General features: G+C 45.1%; 1 protein-coding gene across 1 annotated transcript; it reads right to left on the bottom strand.

The window, feature by feature from the left end:
- Positions 1 to 1,466: 1,466 nt before the first annotated feature.
- LOC115463721 (gastrula zinc finger protein xLCGF3.1-like) lies at positions 1,467 to 23,200 on the bottom strand. Its single transcript, XM_030194453.1, has 5 exons — positions 23,043 to 23,200; positions 20,191 to 20,317; positions 10,075 to 10,194; positions 3,654 to 3,851; positions 1,467 to 3,428 (listed from the first exon to the last, which is right to left on the bottom strand). The coding sequence occupies exons 1-5, from the start codon at positions 23,067 to 23,069 to the stop codon at positions 2,770 to 2,772; spliced, it is 1,131 nt and encodes a 376-aa protein (XP_030050313.1). The 5' UTR covers positions 23,070 to 23,200; the 3' UTR covers positions 1,467 to 2,769.
- Between the last annotated feature and the right edge of the window lie 103 nt (positions 23,201 to 23,303).

Genomic DNA, 23,303 nt, shown 5'->3' with positions numbered 1-23,303 from the left:
TTAGGTACAAACTTAGATTGTGAGTCCTCCTGGGACAGAGAAATATCCAGAGTACCTGAATGTAACTCACCTAGAGCTACTACTGAAAAAGGTGTGAGCAAAATGGAAATACTACTACTATTTAACATTTCTAAAGCACTACCAGGGTTGCGCAGCACCGTACAATTAACAAAGAAGGACAGTCCCTGCTCAAAGGAACTTACAATCTAAAGGACAAAAAGTGCAGTCAATCAAGACTGAGGCAGTCTAGATTTAAAATAAAGCATGACAGCATGGATAAGATTTATAACAAATTACTACTGTGCCTATGAAAAGTTATTCCCTTATTATACTTCCTCTGTGTACATCCGTACACTGCACAAGCTGGCATGTTTGAAAATATAAGTGAGATTAAATAAAAATGCTACCAACAAAGAACGACAGCGTGAATTCAGCAACTCATAGGTTTGTTTGCTTTGTTTTGAGTGTACAGGGATGACAGCTGCATGGAGGAGGGGAAACAGAGATTAACCTAATTGGCTTCAGCTTTTTTACATCATCCCGTCTCCTGGGTTTGATGGACCTTTGGTCTGTCCCAGTGTGGCAATACTTATGTACTTATCAAACCTCCTTGCATTGGTGGCTTGGCGTGGCTGCTGCCCCCCCACCCCCCACCCCCGGTCAGTTCCTGTTCAAGGGCAGAGCCGGCAGTCTGCACCAATAGAGAGACCAATGGTGAGTTTATCTCCTTGTCGCTCCTTCTGCTGAGGCCGGAAGCAGTGGCTTGGGGGAGAGCAGGAGGGTGAAAAGCAGCAGCAGCAGCGGCTTGGGCAACAGCAGAAGGGAGGGAGGTGGGGAAATGCCAAATTAAGACTCCTGACTTTTTTCTGAAATGAATCAATTCGCCCAAAATAAATTGTTATGAATTGGACAGCACTGGTCCAAGGAGACTCCCTGTTGCCAGTTTTTTTAATTCACTGCACAATCTTATTAACTTGTTGGTCTCTATATTTAGCTCCACCCATGTGCTCACCCCCTAGCAGTTACAAACTATAGCACTTACGTACTAGCTTATAGAATAGCACACAGTGCAATTATGCACATAAATACAGTAATCTGTGCACTTATACAAACAAGGCATACATAACAGCACATGCCTAGTTATAGAATTGCTCTTTATAAGTTTTTTCAGTGTAGCCTTGGAGGGTAGCATGGTGACAAAATGCCCACAGGGTCCTGGGTACCTGTGGAAGTAGAGGTTTTGGCCTGTGCATTTTCAGATGAAACTGAAATTCTCTCCCCCTCCCCCCCCCCCCCCCCCCCCCCCACTATGATCACCCCCCTGACACTGGTAGACCCTTCCTGGTCTAGTGGTTTCTTCATGGGCAGGAATGAACTCCACTCATTTCTGCCCGGAGCACTGCTCCAATGGAAATGGCTGCTGAGACTGCTGCAGGAAGGGTCTACTGGTGTTGGGGGTGGGGAAGGGTAGGCTTTTTTTGGGTTGGGTATGGAGGGAGGGGCATTTTGATTTACAGTTTGGTTTTCTACTGAAACCGAGCGACCACTAGCAAACACTTTCTTATTTATTTATTTCACATAATGTACATTCCACATTATCTTCATAATTCTAGAAGGAAAACAATCGTAATTATATACACAATAGTAGCATCAAATAAGCCATAATACAAAAAAACAAAGCTAACAGAAAATAATACTTTACCAAAATAAACAAAATAAAACTATAAACAACATTAAAAAATAAAATCATATAAAACCAAAATATAAATTCATTTGTAACAGTAGCAGTTGTAAATTCAGCTTTGGCAGAAACCAAAAATTATGGGTTCTACAAATCTCTGCATTGGCGGAGTCAGATCCCACCGACATTGGCACAGCCAATCAGGAATTTGCAGTCAGGTACAGATGAATCATGTCCTCAATGAGGAGAGACAGAATGAAGATGAGGAATGCACTGGTACTTTGACTGTAAACAACAGCAACTTTGTGTCATCTTCAAGATTTTCACAGCTAAATTTAAAGCTAAGAAAGTTCCTGGTACTAATTTCACACAGTAGAAAACAAAGAACGTTGTCCATATTCATTCTTCGTATTCTGGCAGCATAACCTTGGCAATAGTAATAGGTGCATCGTGCTTTGTAGCAGAATCTACGATGGCGTGGTTCTGACCTCATATGCTCACAAAAAGATTGATTAGGTTGTGACTCTATAATATGATGGGAAATAATTCTGTATTTTTCTGCCCCATCTTCTTGGGCTCAGATTACATTATCTCCTCTATTTGCAGGGCTCCATTTAAATGTAGTTAATGTTTCCCCTGGGAGTCTTCTGGTGAATTTTTTTTATTTGAAATCCAAGTGAAGTGGTTTGTCTCCCATGTGGATCATTTGGTGCATTTTTAGATTTGAAAGATGAATGAAACTTTAATTACACTCAGCACACGGAAACGGTTTGTGTCCAGTGTGGATCAGTTGGTGCTTTTTCAGATTTGAAAGCTGATTGAAGCGTTTATCACACTCAGTACATACAAATGGTTTGTCTTCCATGTGGATCTTTTGGTGATATTTTAGACATGAAAGTAGAGTGAAGCTTTTATTGTCTCCCATGTGGATCTTCTGGTGAAGGTTTTCTTACACTCAGCACATGGAAACAGTTTATCTCCAGTATGGATCATTTGGTGCTTTTTCAGATTTGAAAACTGATTGAAACGTTTATTACACTCAGTACATGCAAATGGTTTGCCTCCCGTGTGCATCTTTTGGATAAGTTTTAGACATGAAAGCCAAGTGAAGCTTTTAATTTGTCTCCTGTGTGGATCTTTTTTTGGTGTGCTTTTAGATTTGAAAGCCAAGTGAAGCTTTTATTACACTCAGTACATACAAATGGTTTCTTTCCTGTGTGCATCATTTGGTGCAATTTTAGATTTGAAAGCCAAGTGAAGCTTTTATTACACTCAGCACATGTAAATGGTTTGGCTCCCGTGTGCATCATTTGGTGCACTTTTACGTTTGAAAGCCGACTGAAGCTTTTATTACACTCAGTACACGTAAACGGTTTATCTCCCGTGTGCATCATTTGGTGCACTTTTAGATTTGAAAGCCGGCTGAAGCTTTTATTACACTCGGTACATGCAAACGGTTTGTGCCCCGTGTGGATCATTTTGTGTCTTTTTAAATGTGCAAGTGAAGAGAAGCTTTGATTACACTCAGCACATGGAAATGGTTTATCTCCCGTGTGGATCATTTGGTGCACTTTTAGATTTGAAAGCCGAGTGAAGCTTTTATTACATTCAGTACATGTAAAGTGTTTGTCTCCTCTGTGGATCATTTGGTGTTTTTTTAGAGCTGAAAGATGAGTGAAGCTTTTATTACACTCACTAGATATAAATAGTTTCTCAGTTCTGCAATTTCTTTTGTGCATATGGAGCTCTGAAAACAAGGAAAAGCACTTATTACAGCCAGCAGAAATAAAACTGATGCTCCTATTATATATAGTACGTGTAAATTCTTTTTGGAGTGTTCTTCTTTTCCCCACTTCTTGGTGGAGTTTAGAAGTCACTTGATCACTATTATTAATTTGGAAGGGTCTCTCTGCTAGGTGTCTCTGGCGCTCAGGGATGTTACTCAGCTCACTGTCATTTCTCTCATACTTACTGACTCCATCCGTTGAGTCTCCTGAAGGGTCTCTTAGCTCCTTTGATTTCTGCTCACAGTTCCTTCTGTTAACCCTTTTGGATCCCAGGGAAATATTCTCGCATACATTTTCTGCATGCCTTTGAATTTCTTCCATTTCTGTAGGATGTTCTCCTTGATTCTTTTCTATTTTCCTTTCCTGTGTGATCTGATGATCTGCTGGACAGAAACAGAAGGTATTAATCATGCGTTAGAAGACAAGTGGTGGTTTCCAAGCTATTACCTGTGCACTATAAGGAGGAGGAGGATAGGATATATTGTGGGATTTTCTAAGAATGGCTTAAGCATTGGTGGGTTTCTTATTTGCACACCATTTTTTGAAGCCTTTGTCTCCACACACTGCAAGTCCGTGAGATGATGAGATGTCCCTTGGAAATATCAGTATGTACCAATAAGAGCTTTGAGGAGTGGCCTAGTGGTTAGGGTGGTGGACTTTGGTCCTGGGGAACTGAGGAACTGAGTTCGATTCCCACTTCAGGCACAGGCAGCTCCTTGTGACTCTGGGCAAGTCACTTAACCCTCCATTGCCCCATGAAAGCCGCATTGAGCCTGCCATGAGTGGGAAAGCGCGGGGTACAAATGTAACAAAAATAAAATAGATACTATTGGAGATTCTACATGGAATGTTGCTATTCCACTAGCAACATTCCATGTAGAAGGCTGCGCAGGCTTCTGTTTCTGTGAGTCTGATGTCCTGCACGTAAGTATCAATGTTTTTCATCTGATTATTTTTTTTGTTACATTTGTACCCCGCACTTTCCCACTCATGGCAGGCTCAATGCGGCTTACATGGGGCAATGGAGGGTTAAGTGACTTGTCCAGAGTCACAAGGAGCTGCCTGTGCCTGAAGTGGGAATCAAACTCAGTTCCTCAGTTCCCCAGGACCAAAGTCCACCACCCTAACCACTAGGCCACTCCTCCACTGTTGCTACTATTAGAGATTCTACATGGAATGTTGTTATTCCACTAGAAGTCGGCCCTTGCAGATCACCAATGTGGCCGCGCAGGCTTCTGCTTCTGTGAGTCTGACGTCCTGCACGTACGTACGTACAGGACGTCAGACTCACAGAAACAGAAGCCTGCGCAGCCTTCTACATGGAATGTTGCTAGTGGAATAGCAACATTCCATGTAGAATCTCCAACTTCCATATAGAATCTTCAACAGTAGCAACATTCCATGTAGAATCTTCAATAGTATCTACTTTATTTTTGTTACATTTGTACCCTGCGCTTTCCCACTCATGGCAGGCTCAATGCGGCTTACATGGGGCAATGGAGGGTTAAGTGACTTGCCCAGAGTCACAAGGAGCTGCCTGTGCCTGAAGTGGGAATCAAACTCAGTTCCCCAGGACCAAAGTCCACCACCCTAACCACTAGGCCACTCCTCCACTGTTGCTACTATTTCAGATTCTACATGGAATGTTGCTATTCCACTAGAAGTCGGCCCTTGCAGATGACCAATGTGGCCGTGCAGGCTTCTGCTTCTGTGAGTCTGACGTCCTGTCAGACTCACAGAAGCAGAAGCCTGCGCGGCCACATTGGTGATCTGCAAGGGCCGACTTCTACATGGAATTTTGCTACTATTGGAGATTCTACATGGAATGTTGCTATTCCACTAGCAACATTCCATGTAGAAGGCTGCGCAGGCTTCTGTTTCTGTGAGTCTGATGTGCAGGACGTCAGACTCACAGAAGCAGAAGCCTTCGCGGCCACATTGGTGATCTGCAAGGGCCGGCTTCTACATGGAATGTTGCTAGTGGAATAGCAACATTCCATGTAGAATCTCAAATAGTAGCAACAGTGGAGGAGTGGCCTAGTGGTTCGGGTGGTGGACTTTGGTCCTGAGGAACTGAGTTCGATTCCCACTTCAGGCACAGGCAGCTCCTTCTGACTCTGGGCAAGTCACTTAACCCCCATGTAAGCCGCATTGAGCCTGCCATGAGTGGGGAAGCGTGGGGTACAAATGTAACAAAAAAAAAAAGAACAATTTGAATAAGAATATATTATAACCTGTGCTTATTAGGAGTTTCTTCCGCAGTGTTAAAGTAATGAGCCTTAATCCAGATTCCTACTGAAACACGCCTACTGTCGGGTCAAGTTTGTCTTCCTTCTAACTTCCAAAAGGAAGAACAACTTCCGAACGAAACATGGAGATATATGACAGAAAAATATGTAGACAATCTGTTTAATTTAGTGTCCGAACATAATTAAAAATGAGCTGTTTCCAAAGGACTAGAATATAAGGGGCCAATATTCAGTGTACTGACCCAGGCAGAAGCAGCTCTTTCCTTAAGTCCTGCTCATTGAGTCATATCTGGATTTTCAGCAGCACTTATGCAGATAGTCTGCCAAGATTTTCAGTGCCACTGTCTCTCAATACAATCCAGGTATGACCAGGGCAGTTCAGATGGAGCCAGGAGTTATCCGATTAGGAGCAATATTCAGTCCGCTAACCAGGGAACTATGCAGATAAAGTCAGGACAGCAAAAAGGCTACCCTAACTTTATCTGGGTACATAAGATCATAAAATGATAGCGGGGATGGGATGACTTCCCTATGAAGAAAGACTAAGGAGGCTAGGGCTTTTCAGCTTGGAGAAGAGACGGCTGAGGGCAGACATGATAGAGGTATATAAAATAATGAGTGGAGTGGAACAGGTGGATGTGAAGCGTCTGTTCACGCTTTCCAAAAATACTAGGACTAGGGGGCATGCGATGAAACTACAGCGTAGAAAATTTAAAACAAATCAGAGAAAATATTTCTTCACCCAACGCGTAATTAAACTCTGGAATTCGTTGCCGGAGAACGTGGTGGAGACGGTTAGCTTGGCAGAGTTTAAAAAGGGGTTAGACGGTTTCCTAACGGACAAGTCTATAAACCGCTACTAAATGGACTTGGGAAAAACCCACAATTCCAGGAATAACATGTATAGAATGTTTGTACGTTTGGGAAGCTTGCCAGGTGCCCTTGGCCTGGATTGGCCGCTGTGGTGGACAGGATGCTGGGCTCGATGGACCCTTGGTCTTTCCCAGTGTGGCATTACTTATGTACTTATGTAAGAGTAGCCATATTGGGTCAGACCAATGGTCCATCTAGCCCAGTATCCTGTTTTCCAAACAGTGGCCAATCCAGGTCACATGTACCTGGCAAGATCCTATAACAGTACATTTTATGCTGCTTATCCTAGAAATAAGCAGTGGATTTTCCCAGGTCTATATTAACAATGACTTATGGACTTTTCTTTTAGGAAGTTATCCTACCCTGCTAAGCTAACTGCTTTTACCACATTCTCTGGCAACCAATTCCAGAGTTTAATTACACGTTGAGTGAAGAAATATTTTCTCTGATTTGTTTTAAATGTACTACTTTGTAGCTTCATTGCATGCCCCCTAGTCCTAGTATTTTTGGAAAGAGTAAACAAGCGATTCACGTCTACCCGTTCCACTCCACTCATACAACTCTATCATATCTCCCTTCAGCCGTCTTTTCTCCAACTTAAAGAGCCCTAGCCGCTTTAGCCTTTCCTCATAGAGAAGTCGTCCCATCCCCTTTAACATTTTCGTTGCCCTTCTCTGTACCTTTTCTAATTCCACTATATCTTTTTTGAGATGCGGTGACCAGAATTGCACACAGTATTTGAGGTGCGGTCGCACCATAGAGCGATACAAGAGCATTATAACATCCTCATTTTTGTTTTCCATTTGTTTCCTAATAATACCTAATAATATGCCGCCGCATACAGAGTAGAGGGTTTCAACATGTCGTCAACAATGACACCTAGATCCTTTTCTTGGTCGGTGACTCCTAACGTGGAACCTTGCATGACATACCTATAATTCGGGTTCCTCTTTCCCACATGCATCACATTGCACTTGTTCACATTAAACGTCATCTGCCATTTAGACGCCCAGGTCTCCCAATCTCGTAAGGTCCTCTTGCAACTTAACAACTTTGAATAACTTTGTGTCATCAGCAAATTTAATTACCTCACTAGTTACTCCCATCTCTAGATCATTTGTAAATATGTTAAAAAGTAGTGGTCCCAGTACAGACCCCTGCAGAACCCCACTACCCTTCTCCATTGAGAATACTGACCATTTAACCCTATTCTCTGTTTTCTATCTTTTAACCAGTTTTTAATCCACAATAGGACACTACCTCCTATCCCATGACTCTCCAGTTTCCTCTGGAATCTTTCATGAGGTACTTTGTCAAATGCCTTTTGAAAATCCTGGTACATAGTATCGACCAGCTCACCTTTGTCCACATGTTTTTTCACCACTTCAAAGAAATGTAGTAGATTGGTGAGGCAAGATTTCCCTTCACTAAATCCATGTTGACTTTGTCTCATTAATCCATGCTTTATATGTATGTGCTCATAATAGTCTCTACCATTTTGACCGGCACCGATGTCAGGCTCACCGGTCTGTAGTTTTCCGGATCACCTCTGGAACCCTTTTAAAAAATCGGCATTACATTGGCCACCCTCCAATCTTCCAGTACCTTGCTTGATTTTAAAGATAAATTACATATTGCTAACAATAGTTCTTCAAGTTCATTTTTCAAGTCTATCAATACTCTGGGATGTATACCATCCGGTCCAGGTGATTTGCTACTCTTTAATTTGTCAAATTGCCTCATTACATCTTCAAGGTTTACAGAGATTTGGTTCAGTTTTTTTGACTCATCAACACAGAATACCATTTCTGGCACCTGTATCTGTCCACATCTTCCTCAGTGAAGACCAAAGCAAAGAATTCATTTAATCTCTCCGCTATGGCCTTGTCTTCCCTAAATGCCCCCTTTTACCACTCGGTCATCTAGCGACCCAACTGATTCTTTTGCTAGTTTCTTGCTTTAATATACCTAAAAAAGGTTTTACTATGTGTTTTTGCCTCCAATGCAATCTTCTTTTCAAAGTCTCTCTTTGCCTTCCTTATCAGCGCTTTGCATTCCTTATGCTGTTTTCTATTATTTTCAGTCAGATCCTTCTACCATATTCTGAAGGATTTTCTTTTAGCTCTAATAGCTTCCTTCACATCACTTTTTAACCATGCCGGCTCTTGTTTTGTCTTCCTTCCTCCTTTTTTAATAGACAAAATATATTTGGCCTGGGCTTCCAGGATGGTATTTTTGAACAGCATCCACGCCTGGTATAAACTTTTGACCTTTGCAGCTCTAAGTTTTGTTTTTTTTCACCGTTCTCATTTTATCATAGTCTCCATTTTGAAAGTTAAATGCTCTTTTGATCAGAGACTGTCTCTTTATGTCTAGTGTACAGCGCTGCGTACGTCTAGTAGCGCTACAGAAATGATAAGTAGTAGTAGTAGTAAATGCTAATGTATTGGATTTCCTGTGTGTACTTACTCCAGAGCTTATATCAAATCTGATCGTGCTATAATGCGGCACCAGCACCATAGAAGGGATCTCCGAACCTTAGAAGAACGGTCGAGGGTCTGGCAGTTAAAATTTAATAGTACACACTTCCGGGAAATATATAGTCCTTTGGGTTTTCTACTCAACTTGGTGTACACAAACAAAACCCTTATAACATAAATTTATATGTGTGTTTCAACAGTGCAATAAACAAACAAAATTTCCACACCCTCTTTTTTTATATACTTTTTTGATTTGCATTCAAGTAGTGCTCAGTGACTGGACAACCACTACTAGACTGACTGGCAGCCATTAAAGGTGTTGTATCCGTTAACACATTTATTTATTTTTGTTACATTTGTACCCGCGCTTTCCCACATCCTAGCACTATATCTCCTACCTACCTATGATGTTACATTATAGCTGCTGTGGATAATGTGTGTGTTTCTTATCCACATTAGAAATCATTCGACAAACCACTTACCTTAGTGCTTAAAAGTAGATTCAGCTGAGACTAGTGGAGGTCCCAGTCGCTTTAAGAACGTGCAGTGAAACATGAATATTGTGGAGCTTTTAACCCAGTTCCTAGTTGTAATCTGTTCTGGGTGCCCTACATGCAAGCAGGTTTCGCCGTGCGTCGTCAGGGGAACACCATTCTTCAGGCAGGAACAGCCTAAACTCCTCTCACTCATTTGGCCAGAATGCTGGTACATGCGCATGTTTCACTGCACGTTCTTAAAGCGACTGGGCCGGAGAAGGTAGTGACGGCAGCTGGCCTTGCTGAGTTTAAAGGGGGTCTGGACAGATTCCTGAAGGAAAAGTCCATTGATCGTTATTAAATTTGGGGATTTTTCCAGGTTCTTGGGGCCTGGATTGGCCGCTGTTGGAGATGGAGTGCTGGGCTTGATGGACCTTTGGTCTTTTCCCAGCGTGGCAGTGCTTATGTACTTACGTAGGTGTCTATAGAATGCATTTGTACCCCAGTCCCTCCTATTACTGCACTCACCTGAGCAGCTGTTTTTCCCAGTTTCTCTTTCCTCTGATCCTGGCTCATCCCTGCTGTACGGCTCTTCCCCTCGTTCAATGTGGGATATAATCTTAGGGGTGGAGGTTGAAGAACCTATTCCTGGGGTAAGAAAACTGCATTAGGTTTCTCAAAATTTGTGTGTCTGATTCCCTCCAATTCAAGAGTTAGACAAATTTCCAGCGTAAACAATTTCACCAACGTCAATGAACAAAAATATTCAAACCTCAGTTAGAGGGGGACAATTCTGGACCTCTGCAAATCTCATAAAACTAACATAAACCCTCTTTATACATCTGTATAGTCTAAATACTGCAATACATTATCCGCCTTATTTCAATATTTGTGAACTTCTTCATCCCTTATACAAAATGTTGGTCTCCATCACATCCAGAACATCTGGAATAAGGGGAAACAAACACACTGAGCGTGCTCAGACTGATGTGAGCTTGGAGAAAGGGCAGGAAGGCAAAATCATTTCCCCACATCTCTCTCCAGAGAAAACTTTCCAGCAAACAATTAGCATTTCAGAAACTACCTTCAACGAATGCAGTAAAGATTTCTTTTCAGTTCTAAATTTTTTTTATTTATTGCATTTGTATCCCACATTATCCCACCTCTTTGCAGGCTCAATGTGGCTTACATTTCGTCATGGGTACTGGAAATAGAAGAGAATATACATGTGGTTTTACAGAGGGTTATGTGTTACATGGTGGTGAATACATGACAGTGTTAAAGCAAAAGACATTGTAAGACAATTCTGGAAGTTTTAAAGATTGTACAGTTACACATGGTTACGTTCCAGAGCTGCGTGCTCGTATAGGAAAAGGTAGATGCATGCATTGATTTGTATTTCAGACCCTTGCACTTGGGAGGATGAAGATTAAGGAATGTGCGAGAAGATTTTACATTATTTCTTGATATTATTTTGCAGCCTGTATCCTATCCAAAATATTGCAGATGACACATGTTTCAGACACACAGATACCAACGCTGCTGTCTGCCATATCTTTGCCCTGGGCTCCTGTCTGTCTATGTGATCTGCGAATGCTTCAGAGATCAATAGAGAAGTTATCTGTGATCTCCAAAGAGTCTGGAGTTAAGCTGGTAGAACCTGATGTCAGTCTATGGCTGAGTCTTCTGTTACTAAACAAGTAAGTTAGACTCGCAGGTCCGACGGCAACAAGGATTTGGTTGACCTCAAATAAAAAAAGGCAGTCTAGTTTTACATTGAAAAGTGGTCGTTTTGGAAAATCAATTTTAAGATCTAGGAACCTGCGGCCTCTTAACTTTTTCAAGACTAGGCTGCTTTCACCTATGAAGTTACTTGAGAAATATTTTCTTGAAATCTTAGGGTTTCCATATATTGAGTCTATCGCAATTAGCAAACTTTATTTATTGCCTTAAGATCCTAAGAGATACTGAGGGGAAGGTCGGGATGTTTTAGGAACTCCTGATAAACGGGACCCTTCTGCTTTCTTACAATCTTCATTACTACTACTACTTATCATTTCTATAGCGCTACTAGACGTACGCAGCGCTGTACACTTGAACATGAAGAGACAGTCCCTGCTCGACAGAGCTTACAATCTAATTAGGACAGACAAACAGGACAAACAAGAGATAAAGGAATATTAACCACAACCCATTGACTTAGCAGTAAGGTCTCATGTGTTAACCAGGTGATAATCGTCAGTGCACTGCCACAGTGGCGTACCGAGGGCGGGGCGGTGGGGGCGGTCCGCCCCGGGTTCACGCCACTGGAGGGGTGCAGAAAGCAGCCGCGCGGCTGTCGGCTCTGCTGGCTCCCTGCTCCCTCTGCCCCGGAACAGGTTACTTCCTGTTCCGGGGCATCTTCATCCAATAATATTCCCGAGTTATCTTACTGGTGATGTTTCTACTGGAAGGTGATGGGGAGAGTGTGTTGAAAGCCCATTTTCTGAAAGATACTAATCATTTTTGTGGCCAGTGTTGGCTCATTTTTCCTGATATACGTTGAGTTTTCCTGCAGGAGTGAAGAGGGAAACAAAGAGGGACGAGGACGTTATGCTGTAGGAATTGTCACTAGAGAGACAGTATACCTCTGACACCAAAACAGAGAGTGCTGTGTTGGAATAGCGACTAGAAAGTCATGAGAGGAGGGGGGTAATCCCGACTCTCCACTCCATCCATTATGCGCTCAGTCCCATATTACTGCTGTTCATTACCTCTGAATCAGCTGAACCCCATTCTCACCTCCGCTCACGACACCAACATGTGCACTGCAGCACTTACTCATTTTCTCACCAATTCATACAATCAGAAAATCAAACCCAGAATTATCTTTATAACTAGTAAAAAAGGCCCGTTTCTTAACGCAATGAAACGGGCGCTAGCAATGTAATGAGTTCCTGCCATTAATGTTTCCACGGTTGTATTCTGAATATATTTGTTGTTTACATGTGTAAGATTTCTTTATATACAATATTTTTTATGTAAACTGGGTTATAATGTGGTAAAAGTTTTCCTTGTTCAGGCCCTTCAATCAGTTTAACAATCACATCAGAAGAGCTCCTTACTCGTGAGAGACTGAGAGTGACAGTGTGTTTTACAGACAGTGTAAGAAAGAGATACACAGAAGGTAAAGGGGGGGGGGGGGGGATATCTCGCATCTACAGAGCTCTGTTACATAAGACCCAACCACTGGTCAAATGCCTTAAGAAATGGGAGACTTTACTAGGTACCACATATGACCCCATGGTTTGGAAAAGAACATTTAAACGTTTATTGGCATTCTCAGTAGCTACCCCCTCTGCTGGAAAATGGGTATAAAATGTTGTATCAATGGTATATGACCCCTAGTCGGCTTGCCCGCATTTTAAAAAACGGATCGGCAGCTTGCTGGCGCAAGTGCGGGGCTGAGGGTACATTTTGGCATATATGGTGGGACTGTCCAATGATACAGCAGTTCTGGCAGGACTTACAGACCAGACTGTAGAGCGGGATGGGGCTTGTGATAGGGTTTGATCCTGGCTTGTGTTTGCTGAACATAGTTTTAAGAGAGAGCCAAGGCTCCTGCTCTGCACTTTTACGGTATATTGTTACAGCAGCCAGGACTTTAATTGCAAAATATTGGAAACAACAAGTGCTACCCACTGTGGATCAAGTGCTCGCCAAGGTGGACTATTGCTGTTTAATGGATAAACTAACTGCCCTGCGACAAGGAGGAATGGTGAGATTTCTTAAAACCTGGTCTTCTTATGTAGAATGGCGGGGTCTTACAGGCTGATGTCTGTATTTGGTGATTTTTATAACCAGGACAATGTGTATTCTCTTGGCTATGATATCCTGAGATGGGGGGGAGGTTTTTGGGTTCTTTAATGCAAAAAGACTAGAGTATACTGTTAGCCTGAGTTAATGTTTGTATTGAAAAGCTGTTTATTAATAATAAAAAAAAAGATTAAAAAAAAAAAAGAGATACACAGAGTGATTGAGTGTGTGTGTGTAACAAAGTGATTATATTTCAACATTTTTATTGATGACAAAAGAAGAAAAAAACATCCACGATATTCATACACAGAGGTTCAAATAAGAAAAGATATACAATAAGGACCAAATGATACATTTCGTCATCAAACTTTTAACAATTTAACCCCACCCTGCCCCTCTATCTTATGTTCAGCATTTTTTCTTTTTATGTTTCAACAATTTTTTATGGATGATATAATAAAAATGACCATCAACCATTTCAATATATATCAATTGAGAAACAAGACAAACAGAATACCAACAGGGCGAAAATCGCATCATCAAAATATTAAACATTTCCCCCCCCCCCCCTTCCTCTCCAACTCCGCCCCCCACCCCACCCCCCCCAGATTATATGCCACACCATTGATGTACTTTTAAGCGTATTGCAAACAACTAAAACTCATCCTCCCCCTCTATTGCTGTAACCATCCTCATTCAAAAGAAGCGTAGAGAGCCTGGACTCTTATAGCTCCCCACCCTTTTATGGTTCAACAATTTATCTTAATAATTCAACATTTACATTGCAGTCTGCCAATTCCATTTGAACCTCTTTAGGTAACATGTCATAACCACACAATAGTAATGTTTACCGTTATCCTCCATAGTTCGTAATAAGTCCCCCCCTCCCCCCCCCAACAACACTGCTATACCCATCAGACTATTACTTGTCTACTCCCCCCCTCGCCCTCCATCCCCCTTCCCCCTAATTATAGGAAAAACCCATATCGATAAATCAGACCAATAAGGAAAATCCCCCCCTCCCCCCCTCTAAGGAGATACCCAAACTTTTGATCTATATCTGAAATGGATGACTCCCTATCAACTTATAACTTAAAGCGAATTGATCACCAAACTCCTCCCTTTAGGAGATAAGCTTTGGATATATGGCCCCCAAATGTCCAGAAACTGCCTCCTCCGCTTAGGGGAACGGCCCACCCCTCTCCTTTCAAATAGCATGAATTCATGCAATCTGTTCCGCCAGTGCCAGAAATCCGGGGAGGACTCCTCCATTCATTGACTCATTATAATCCGCTTACCAATCATACAGGCCTTGCGAATCAATTGTCGGGCCGCACCCCCCTGTAACAAGAAAAGCTCATGCTTATCTAGCAAGATCCCCATCGGGGAACACATGACTCTCGATCCCAAAAGAGTGCCCAAATACCGAACGATGGAGTCCCAAAAATGCCTCACCTTATAACACCCCCACAAATAATGAAAAAACGACCCCGGAGCCCTCCCACACTTCCCACAGAGAGGAGTGGACACCCCTCCCATCCTGAACACTTGAGACTTTGTTAGGTAGGCCCTGTGTAGAATACGATACTGGCATTCTCTAAGTCCTGCATTACCCGTCAAACCTGGAATCCTAGCTGTCAAAGCATTGAAATCCAAAGCCAAATGCGGCCTAGCCAAATCGTCCGCCCAGAGCTGTTGAATTTGCCCTCAGATCTTGGGCACCATATATCTTCCCAACGCCCTATGCAGCCCAGAGATTGAAAGACGTTCCCCCTGCATTGAATGAAAGAACTGCCGCAGAAAATGACAATGCCGAGAACCTAAAGCCCCCCTGTCCAATGAATCAACATAATGCTTCAAAGATACCTCCCATATCGTACCCGAGCCCCAATGCCCCCAGATTCAACATTACCCCCCTGCCTATCTAACACATGTTCTAACCTAGTGATACCTTGTCGCGCCCATTTCTGAAAAATCACATTCTCCAAACCTGGTCGGAACAACAAGTTGCCCCGAATAGGAAGAATATCCGAAATCCATCTACTCAAGCCAAACAGCTTCATCATATCTTTCCAAAGACTTCGCAGAGGGGTCAATAATATACTATTCCGTAACTCCACCGGAATCATCCTGCTGGGAGCTTGTAGTAAAAAATGAAAATTACACGGTGTATAATACTGGCTTTCCAATCGTCTCCATATGTAATCATCTCGCGCCAAAAACCAGTCCCCAATGTAACGCATGAGACAAGCCCAATTATAACGCCGCAAATCCGGCAGGCCCAAACCTCCCTCACCCCAGGACCCCTGCAGTAAACTCAACGGCAGCTTTGCCTTCCTTCCCCCCCAGCAAAAACGTCTGATCACCTTACCCAGCTGGTTGAGGTCTCTGGCTCGTAGATAAATGGGCAACATATGCAGCAGATATAGCCATCTGGGGAACTCCACCATTCTGAACAACTGGATCCGCCCAGAAAGCGACAAAGGCAAAGACATCCAAGCTTGCAACCTCTCCGATGTGGCCTTCAACAAACCAGAGACATTCAGATGGTACAACTCGGAAACCCTCATCGACAAACGTAGACCCAAATATTTAAAGGATCCCTGCGCCCACGAAGAGGAAACTCCTCACCCCACTCCCGCCGTATCTCCTCCGCTGAAGACAACGCCAATGATTTGGAATAATTAAGACGAAACCCAGCGAAGTCTCCAAATTCTCGAAAAAGTTCTAAGAGGGCAGGTAAAGAAGTGCTCGGCTCCGTAAGATGCACCAGCAGGTCATCCGCAAAGGCAGAAAGAAGAAATTCCGTTCGCCCAACTGGTACTCCCTGTATCTCTGGATGCTGTAGGATTTCCCGAATGAGAGGATCCAAAGAAAGAACAAACAAAAGAGGAGACAAGGGACAACCCTGTCTAGTCCCTCTATAGATCCTAAAAGACTCTGAGCGTTCCCCATTTACCCACACATACGCCCGCGGTTCCGAATACAAGACCTCAACAGCATCCAGAAAAAAAAACCCCAAAGCCGTAATGTCTCAACACCGCAAACATGTAGAACCAGTTCACCCGGTCGAACGCCTTCTCCGCATCAAAGCTAACTAAGAGCGATGGAAGGCGTCCCCGGGCCACAACTTCTAAAGATGTCAAGATAGATCGAACATTCTTCACTGCTGTCCTTCCCTTCACAAAACCCACCTGGGACTCATCAACCAATGACAGGAGGACCACCGCCAGTCTATTGGCCAAAACTTTAGCATATAACTTCGCATCAACGTTAATAAGAGAAATGGGCCTGTAAGATTCCGGTTCCACCTCATTTTTCACCTCCTTAGGGAGCACAACTATTTGAGCCTCCAGAAAAGTACCCGGGAGCGTGCGCTTAGCCACCATAGAGTTGAACAAGGACAACAACGGCATTTTGACCTTATCAAAAAACTGTTTGTAAAACTCTACCCTGTAACCATCTGGTCCAGGGGCCTTGTAAGTAGCACACTGCTGCAGAGCCAATATTAACTCCCCCTCCGTAAATGACCCATTCAGGCAGCCACGTTGACTGTCAGAAAGCCGAGGTAAGTTCAGGTTCTCCAAATACATATCACTGCCCATCACAGCATCCTGATCCACTGCATATAGTGCTTTATAAAACTGTCCAAAAACATCAGCAATTTCTCCATCTGCACTCGTCATCCTCCCGTCTTTTGCCTTCAACTGCAACACGCGGTTAACACCCCCCTTTTTATGAAGCATCCTAGCCAACAATCGCCCGGCCTTGTTCCCATATTGAAACAGACGATATTTATAATAGAATTGGGTCTTAACCGCCCTTTGATGCAGCAATTCGTTTAACTCTTTCTGCGCTCCCAACAATGCCCCCCTGCATTCAGAAGTAGGTGAGCGCCCATAGGCTCTCCGCAGCCTCTGAACCAAGGCCCCCAAACGAACAATCTCCCCATCCCTCAACTTCCGAGCCCTCGCCGAATAAGAGATAATGTCCCCTCGTAACACCGCCTTTGCTGTTTCCCAAAAAAGGGCCGGCTGATCTACATGCTCCCCATTGTGATATACATAGTCTTCCCATCTATCCATCAAATAAGCATCAAATCTCGAATCCTGCACCAGCTCCAAAGGGTATTTCCATGTCCGATTACACCCAGCCCGCGGTTTGTCCATCAGGGTCAACCAAACCAAAGCATGGTCCGAGACCGCGTATGGTCCAATCTCCGCTTTCTGCACCTGGGATAATAGAGAGCGAGAGACAAACAAATAATCGATACGGGATTGAGAGCCATGTGCTCGAGAAAGATGAGTAAAGTCTCTCTCAGACGGGTGTAGCACCCTCCAAACATCTACCAGCTCCAAAGCCTTACATAAGGAAGATAGTGCCCTACAGCCTCCCCCCGAACTCTGGCCACCTGAATTGGAACGATCCATTAAGGGATCAATCACTAAGTTATAGTCACCTCCTAATATCAGCTCCCCCCCCGCACGCGGAGCCAGTCTCTTAATCAAGGCTTGAAAAAACTTGCCATTGAACACATTGGGGGCATATACATTACAGAACACCAAATGGCGACCAGCTATCTCCACATCGGCCAAGACCCACCTGCCCTCCGGATCAGCCTGGGTCAAGTTGAGCCGAAGTGGGATACCCTTCCTGAATAGGATCATCACCCCTGCCTTCCTCCCCACTGCAGGAGCCTCCACCAAAGAACCAACCCAACCTCTTTTAAACTTAGCATGTTCTCCGGAGGACAGGTGCGTTTCCTGCAGAAAAGCTACATCCGCCCTCTGCCGCGCTTGTAACACCTTAGTGCGCTTAATAGGGGAGGAAACCCCCCCTACATTCCACGAGATTATTTTAAGTGATCCCAATAACCCAGTAGTCATGTATTCTCATAACAAACTAACTCCACTCAAAAACAAAGGAGGATGCCCCCCAGCCCATGGACACCTCCCCCACAGCCACCCATTCCAAAAACTTCTTCTCCATACTATCTCCAGATATCTCCTCAGCCCTCCCTCCCCACCCTTCCCTCCCATCCCAACCCCTACATCATCCTCCATAGCTCCTAAAAGTGCCGGACCACGCGAGCTCCCCCCTCACCCATCTCATCTACAGTTCCATAATCACGCATGTATGCCCCCTTTATACATCAAAATTATTATCTCCCACACCCACTCACTCCCCCCAGACATTATAAGATATCCATCCAAGCCTCATATATATAGCCCATTACTCTAGTACCCAGGGGCCCTTCCCATCATATACTTATAATACAGTGTCCCTTACAGATCCTCACTCAGCTATAACAGAAAATAGAACCGCATTCACTCACCACCTTCTCAAACAAATCAAACCTAACTGCATTATATATTTGTGATGCCTATCCCCACAGTTCCAAAAAAAAAAAAAAAAATCACTACAACGTGCTCACTATTACTCCTCACCATCTCACCAAGTATGTACCAGACCAGTCCCTTCATATGTCCATTCCATTCTCACTGGCTGTCAAATCCAGTCTCTTCATGCTGGCCCTTCAGCAGGTAGGTCTTGTTGAATAAACTTCATCGCTTCCTCCGCCACAGTAAAGAACTGCTGGGACTCCCGGTACCAAATTTTCAGTCGTGCGGGGTAGAGTAAAGCAAATTGTATTTTTCTGGAAAACAAAAGCTGGCACACTTCGCGAAACGCTTTTCGCTGCAATGACACTGCCGTGGAGAAATCCTGAAAGCAGCGCACCACTGAATTTTCATACTTGAGCTGTCCCAATTTCCTGAGTGCTTGTAAAATATCCTGTTTGTGTGCAAAGTTCAGCACCTTAAAAATCACAACTCTGGGACGCGAATCATCCTTTCGCACAGGCCCTAACCTGTGGGCCCGCTCCACTCTTAACGGGCCTGTTGTCAACTTGAGCTGAAGTGCTGTGGGGAGCCAGGATTCGAGGAAAGATCGCAAATCAGCCTCTCTAATAGCTTCCGGCAGCCCCACCATTCTGATGTTACTCCTCCGCGCCCGATTTTCAAGGTCCTCCAATTTTGCCTCAAGTCGCTCCACCTTCTGTTTCAGGGCTTTACTCGACGTCTCCTGCTGCTGCACCGAATCTTCTACATCCGACAGCCTTTGTTTATATTGGGTAAACTCCGTCTGGATACCGCCCAGCCTGTCATCTATCCCTTTCAGCTGATCCGCGATCCTTTGCAGTTTAAGGTCTACGGAGACCTCCAGCATAGCCGACACTTCTGCCGCTACCTCCGCGGCCCACGCGGAGCTCACTGTCGGCGGACTCCCGCTCTCCGTCTCCGCCATCTTGTTTTCGAGCAGCCGACTTCGCGCCCCTTCTTTCTTTCCAGATTTAGCTGCCATTCTCCACTCCTGCACCCTATCCGCGTCTACCAACAGCTGCCGCTACACTTCCCCTGCTCAGCAATATTCTCCGATTTAGTGGGAGTAGCGCGATGAAAGTTAGAAAGCTCAGTTAACTGCGGGTAAGGAGGGAGCTCTGCACAGCGACTGCCACTCTCTAGCCGTGCATCACGTGGTCTCTCGTAACAAAGTGATTAAATGTTTGTCTTCCCTTCCGTTCTGTGCACTTGCCTCCACTGATGTTCCTACCTCCCTGTATATGATTGTTTGTTAGAGATTCAATCCACTCCACCTTCCTCCTCCAAGTTCCGTTCTGTCTGATTGGTTCTTCGTTGACAGTGAGAGCCAATGAAACGCTGAACTACAGACTTACGAACCCTACACTGCCACAGTGCCACGGAGTCAGCTTCAGAATGTTGGAGGTGCTTTTTATTATATAGGATGATGCCCCAATACTGCTAATAAATATGTAAAATTATCTCTTACCCAGTGAGATCAGAATCTGATAATTCTCTTTCATCACCTCCCTGTAGAGCTCCTTCTGCTCTTCATCTAAATACTCCCACTCCTCCTGGGAGAAAGAGACAGCGACGTCCTCAAATTTCACCTGCATCTGAAATACAAACCAGAATCACACTCAGCATCTTTGCATCACATCCATCAGGAGATCTTCCAGCACTGGTGCTCATTGCGGCAGGGGAAGGTTTGCTGCAGTTCATATTTCATAATTCCATAACACCAGTGACGTAGCCACGAAGGGTCTTCGGGGGGCCTAGGCCCCCTCACTTTGTGCTCAGGCCCCCTTTGTGGCACTTTTGGAATGGCTGGCGGGGATAACTGAGCAGTAAACAAGTCAGTGGCATGCTTCACCTGACGACACTGACACTCCTCTTGTGCATGCTCAGTTTAGCAGCATGAATTGAGCATGCACAGGAGTGCCAGCATCAGCAGCTGAAGTACGCCACCAACTTCTTTGCTGTTCAGACAACATGGGAGGAGGCTCAGGCAGCAAACCACTTCAGTTGGCGGAGCTTGAGCATCCCAGCCAACAAAGGTAGGATTTAACACCAACTTGTTGGGGGTGGGGGGGTAGGGAGAAGAGATGAGATGAAATGTATGCCCCCCCCCCCCCCGAAGTCCACCCCCCAAAAATGGACTTCTGCTTGCACCCTTGCATAACATATAGTCCCAGAGCAGGGTTATATTTCAGGAGACCTCCTACTGCTGGGGTTCATAATGGCAGAGAGAGAGAGAGATCGGTGTGTATATAATTCACAGTAACAGAGCAGGATTATAACAACTAGAAACCAGTTATACACAGAACACGAGACACCAAAATCTCCCTTTGTGGGACTCCAGATCTCTCTCTCTCCCCTCAGTAGAGTCCTCCAAAGTGCCTTTCCTCAGGCCCAGGTCTGCTCAGGTTTCTGATCTGTGCTTAAGAAGACTATGTACAGCAAATCCAAACATCCCCACTGAAATACAATTGCAGGGCAAACAATCAGAGAGCATCATAAAGCAGGAGGAGCTGCTGTGAGGGGAGGAGAATCAGGAAGAAGAGCCTGAGGGATTGAAGAGAATAAAGAGCAGAACTTTCTTTTCTGGAGCCCCAGGAATGGATTGAGCAGAGCCAGACTCATTTCTTCTACTTGCCCCATGCAACGTGTGTGAGAGAGGCTGGATGGCATTGCCTGGCACTGCATCCCCTGGTGCCCATGTCCTGCCAGTCTCCTAAGTAGCCCGGGTCTCAGGGTCCCATCCAGCTCTACTCAGTCCGACCCGGGACAAAGGGAAAACCCCGCAAAATACACTACTCCGCTGATTTTATTATATTCCCTCAGAGCTCTATTCTTTCTCCCAGTGCTCCACATTGGGCACCAGTTTTGTGGAATTCGGGTCTCGCCACTGGCTAAGTCCTCGACTCAGGTCACAGGGAAAATTTATTTATTTTATTCAGAGCTCCATTCTTTCTCCACTCAGCTCCCCATTCAGACAGTCGCCAGATCCACCATTCGAGCTTGGGAGCAGTTCAGTGTTAAGGAATAGAAATCTGGGGTATTGGGAGCTTAGGAGGAATTCTGAGACGACGCTTCTCTCAGTCCGGGAGCACCCGCTCTCCTCTCTCACCAAATGACTACACGGTACTCTGACGGGTTATATCAAAACCAACACCAACTTTCCTGGAACTTCTGCAACTGGTAATCAATTTGTCAATCCTTTCAATATACATTTCCTGATTTCCATTCCAGATTTGTGGTGGAAATCTTGATCCCTCTGTACATATTTACATCTCCACCTGTCCTTTTACCCATCCCATTGTACCTGCAATAAATCCAAAGCTGCTTTGTTTCTGCTGACTCCAATCCGCTACTTTCAGGCACAGACCCTTCAGGCTGTCCTTCTTCCAGCAGTGCATCTCTCCCTGTCCTGCTTCCAGGCTGGACTCCCCTTGTCCACCTGAAGCTCTCACTCCATCTCAGTTGTCAGAGGGGCAGCAACTGTACCTTAAGCCTGCTTGTATTTATTTCTGCACTCCACGATCCCCCAACATTCCTAAGGGCCCTGGCGGGGGTACAGGCAACCAAATCTCCCCTGTACCTCCCCACCATAGGAGCCGACTCTGTGGGTGCTGTGGGTCAGTGGTGTTCCTAGGGGGGCTGACACCCGGGGTGGATCGCCGATTCGCCACGCCCCCCGGGTGCAGCGCCCCCCCCCCCCCAGTGCAGGCCACCCCCCACCCCGGCGAAAGAACCCCCTCCCTCGGGTGCACACCGCTGGGGGGGTGCCGCGCGCCGGTCAGCTTCGTTCATTTCCATGCTCCCTCTGCCCCGGAACAGATTACTTCCTGTTCCGGGGCAGAAGGAGCATAGAAATGAACGAAGCTGACCGGTGCGCGGCACCGCCCCCAGCGGCATGCACCCGGGGCGGACCGCCCCCACCCCTTGGTACGCCACTTCTGTGGGTGTTGAGCACCTCCAATATTGAGAAAATTCCTTGTATGTGTCTAGGGAGGGGTTATTTCCATTGGGCTTAGCACCCCCGATAATTTTGAAAAAGTGGCTCCTATGCTCCCCTGCACTCTCTTTTGTTGAACCCAAAACTCCACCCCTGCTGTCACCCTTTCTTTCTGCAACTTATTCCAATACCACTCCTCTTGGGCTGGGCTTCCTCCCACCCAGGGCCATCCTATACTCTCCAGCCCTCTGCCAGGGGGAGGGGGAGGGGGAGGGGGAGGGACCTCCCTCCCCCCCCCCCCACCCCCCATCCCCAGGGCATCTGGAAACTTCTAACATCATTTCTGTTTTAGTAATACCCATCCCATGGGGTATTACACCTACCTGCTGAGCACAAAGCCCTGCAGCCATTCTCCTGCCCTTCTGCAGAGCACCAGCTCCAGCCCTGGCTCCCTCCCTCCTTGCACAGCTTCCTGAGGCAGCTTTGAACTTTGCTGCTGGGTCTCTGGATATCAGACATGTACTGACAGCACAGTGCAACAATCCAGGAAGAGGTGATGTCACAGGGAGCTGTGGGGTGGATACTGGGAAATGTAGTCCTTCTGGTATGTAGTCCCCTAACTATACAGAGAAAGGAGCAACTTA

Source organism: Microcaecilia unicolor, chromosome 1 (genome assembly GCF_901765095.1).
Source record: "Microcaecilia unicolor chromosome 1, aMicUni1.1, whole genome shotgun sequence".
NCBI lineage: Eukaryota > Metazoa > Chordata > Amphibia > Gymnophiona > Siphonopidae > Microcaecilia > Microcaecilia unicolor.
This window is presented reverse-complemented; position numbering and strand designations above follow the sequence as displayed.